Source organism: Cotesia typhae, unplaced genomic scaffold, assembly GCF_013202065.1.
Source record: "Cotesia typhae breed Kobodo isofemale line unplaced genomic scaffold, CoteBio_Ctyphae contig_4, whole genome shotgun sequence".
NCBI lineage: Eukaryota > Metazoa > Arthropoda > Insecta > Hymenoptera > Braconidae > Cotesia > Cotesia typhae.
Window position 1 is genome coordinate 1,188,935 of NW_027423748.1, and position 2,476 is coordinate 1,191,410.

The following is a 2,476-nucleotide window of genomic DNA, read 5'->3' on the forward strand; positions in this document are numbered from 1 at the left end:
AATTACATTACTTCTTCTGTTGGTACTCTAACGCTAGCGCCACCTATGTTGTTTTTCTTAACTATCTTCGTTGTCTACTTTTTTATCAGTACATTTTCAGTGCTCCAAAAACTCATCATTTCGTATACATGATAATAACAATTTTTTCGAAATAAGTCATTTTCTCATTATATAAATTCATTTATTATCAATAATTCTACAATGAATAAAGAAATACGTTTAATCGGTATACCTGTGCAAAAACTCACTGACCGTAAGTTACCAAAAGTGAAAGAGGTTATGAGAGTGTTTTTCTATCAACTTAAAGTTTTAAAGTTTTCAATCAAACAAAGTGCAAAAATTCAGCTGACAAGGTTATTGAATTGTGGAAAATAAATCAGATCCCTACGAGTGAAGCTCCTAATGTAGTCAAAAAAATTCTCCGTTTTCATAGTGAGTGGTTGAAATTACAAAAAGATTTTAATAAGAAAAGTGATAAGGTAAAGGAAAAGGAGTTTCAGACTGATCTTGAACAATTATTCGACATTGTAAGTAAAAATTTCCTAAAAGGGGTGGATGATAACATTAGGAAGTTGTATTTGGATCAAAAATTCTGTACACACAAAGAGATTCTTTCGAATATTGTACCTGCGTCAAACTCAACTACAGATATGATGGAAATCGATGAAAGCAGTAAGTATCTGAGATAAATAATTGTTATAAATTCAGGTAGGAGTGTAAAACTTCCTTTATATTTATTATAAACAATGAGAATATCATTTTTCTACTTTACTTGCATTATAAATATCGGTATTCCTACGTATGACATTTGACTCGACGGTTTCTGGTACTCATGTTTAATTGCTTCTCATCATAATGAATAAGTGTTGGAAATTTTGTCTGTTTAATTTAAAAATGAACTCTTATTACAGACTTGAATCAGCCGTCTACCAGTCATGGGATTGTTTTAAGTGGAAAATCAGAATCATTCTCGACGCATACATTAAGTGGAACTACAAATTCTGGATCTGATTTGGAGTATGAACCCCCAATTCCGACAAAACGAGCAAAAATAAATGTCTTAACTCCTGAAGTCGTTTCTGCACTTGACAGAGCTAATGTCAGCAGTAGAAACGCGATGTTCATTATTGCTCCGGTTTTATCAGCTGTTGGTATAAAAATTGAAGATACAACGCTCAGCTATAGGTCCATCCAACGAGCTCGTATGGTTCAAAGAAAAGACATTGCTCAAGGATTAAAAGACAATTTTAAAACACACGATAAATACGTAGTGCATTGGGATGGTAAAATGCTAAATGATCTAATTGAATCCAAATCTGTGGAACGACTACCGGTTCTTTTAACTGCGTATGGTACTGAACAATTACTTGGAGTTCCAATAATGAATTCTGGGACGGCAGTTAATCAAACATCCGCCATTTTATCAACATTGAGTGAATGGGGTATTATTAAGTATGTCAAGGCGATGTGTTTTGACACTACGGCTGTTAATACAGGTAATCAATCAATTACAAAAATATTTTATTGTTGTCATTCTAGTTTAATTTCTATTTCTTACTGAATTTTACTATCAAAATGTATTAATCGTTTACTCGTTTGGATTTGAAATATAACCATTGATTTTTCTTAAATACTAAATTTAACGATAGTCATTTATTATTGTTCTACAGGAATTCACAACGGTACATGTAAGGAAATTGAAAAGATTTTGGGAAGAGAGTTGATCTGGTTATCATGTCGTCATCACATTTTTGAGATCGTATTAAGGGGCGCATTTGAAGTATTTTGGCCTGTGTCATCTGGGCCAAATGTACAGATGTTTGGAAGGTTTAAAAATTTTGGGATGATATAGATATAACTAATTATAAATCTGGTGTTGAAGATGCTGTTGTTGCTGATATCATTTCGAATAAAAAGATGAAATCTCTAGTTTTATTACGAAATCTTTACAGGTATGATTTAACTGTGATTTAAATTATAAAAATTTCGTTATTTTTGACAAATTTTTTATTTTTGATAGTTACTACAACCCCGAGATGATTATAAAGAATTATTGGAATTATCATTGATTTTCCTTGGAGAAATGCCTCAAGAAAAGATTTCTTTCAAACGTCCTGGTGCTGTTCATCATGCTAGATGGATGGCTAAGGCCATTTATAGTTTGAAAATGTATCTATTCAGAGATGAATTCAAACTCTCTCAGAAAGAATTGCATGGTCTTCGTCATTTCTGTATTTTTATAGTCACATTGTATTTAAAAGCTTGGTTTTCATCAACTTCTGCAACAACTGCTGCTTATCATGACTTGCAGTTTATGAAAAATTTATTGGGGTACAAAAATATCAATCCTTTGATTTCTTCAGCTACGTGTGAAAAAATGATTTCGCACTTATGGTATTTGAGCGATGAACTTGCCATTGTATCACTGTTTGACGATGGCGTTCCATTAGAAGTAAAAAAGTATTGTTGAAGCTGT

General features: G+C 32.1%; 1 protein-coding gene across 1 annotated transcript; it reads left to right on the forward strand.

The window, feature by feature from the left end:
• The first annotated feature begins 341 nt into the window (after positions 1–341).
• LOC141527432 (uncharacterized) lies at positions 342–1,852 on the forward strand. The gene is made up of 3 exons (XM_074242918.1): positions 342–672; positions 912–1,496; positions 1,671–1,852. Exons 1-3 carry the CDS (start codon positions 651–653, stop codon positions 1,850–1,852), a joined length of 789 nt encoding a protein of 262 aa, XP_074099019.1. The 5' UTR covers positions 342–650.
• The last annotated feature ends 624 nt before the right edge of the window (positions 1,853–2,476 follow it).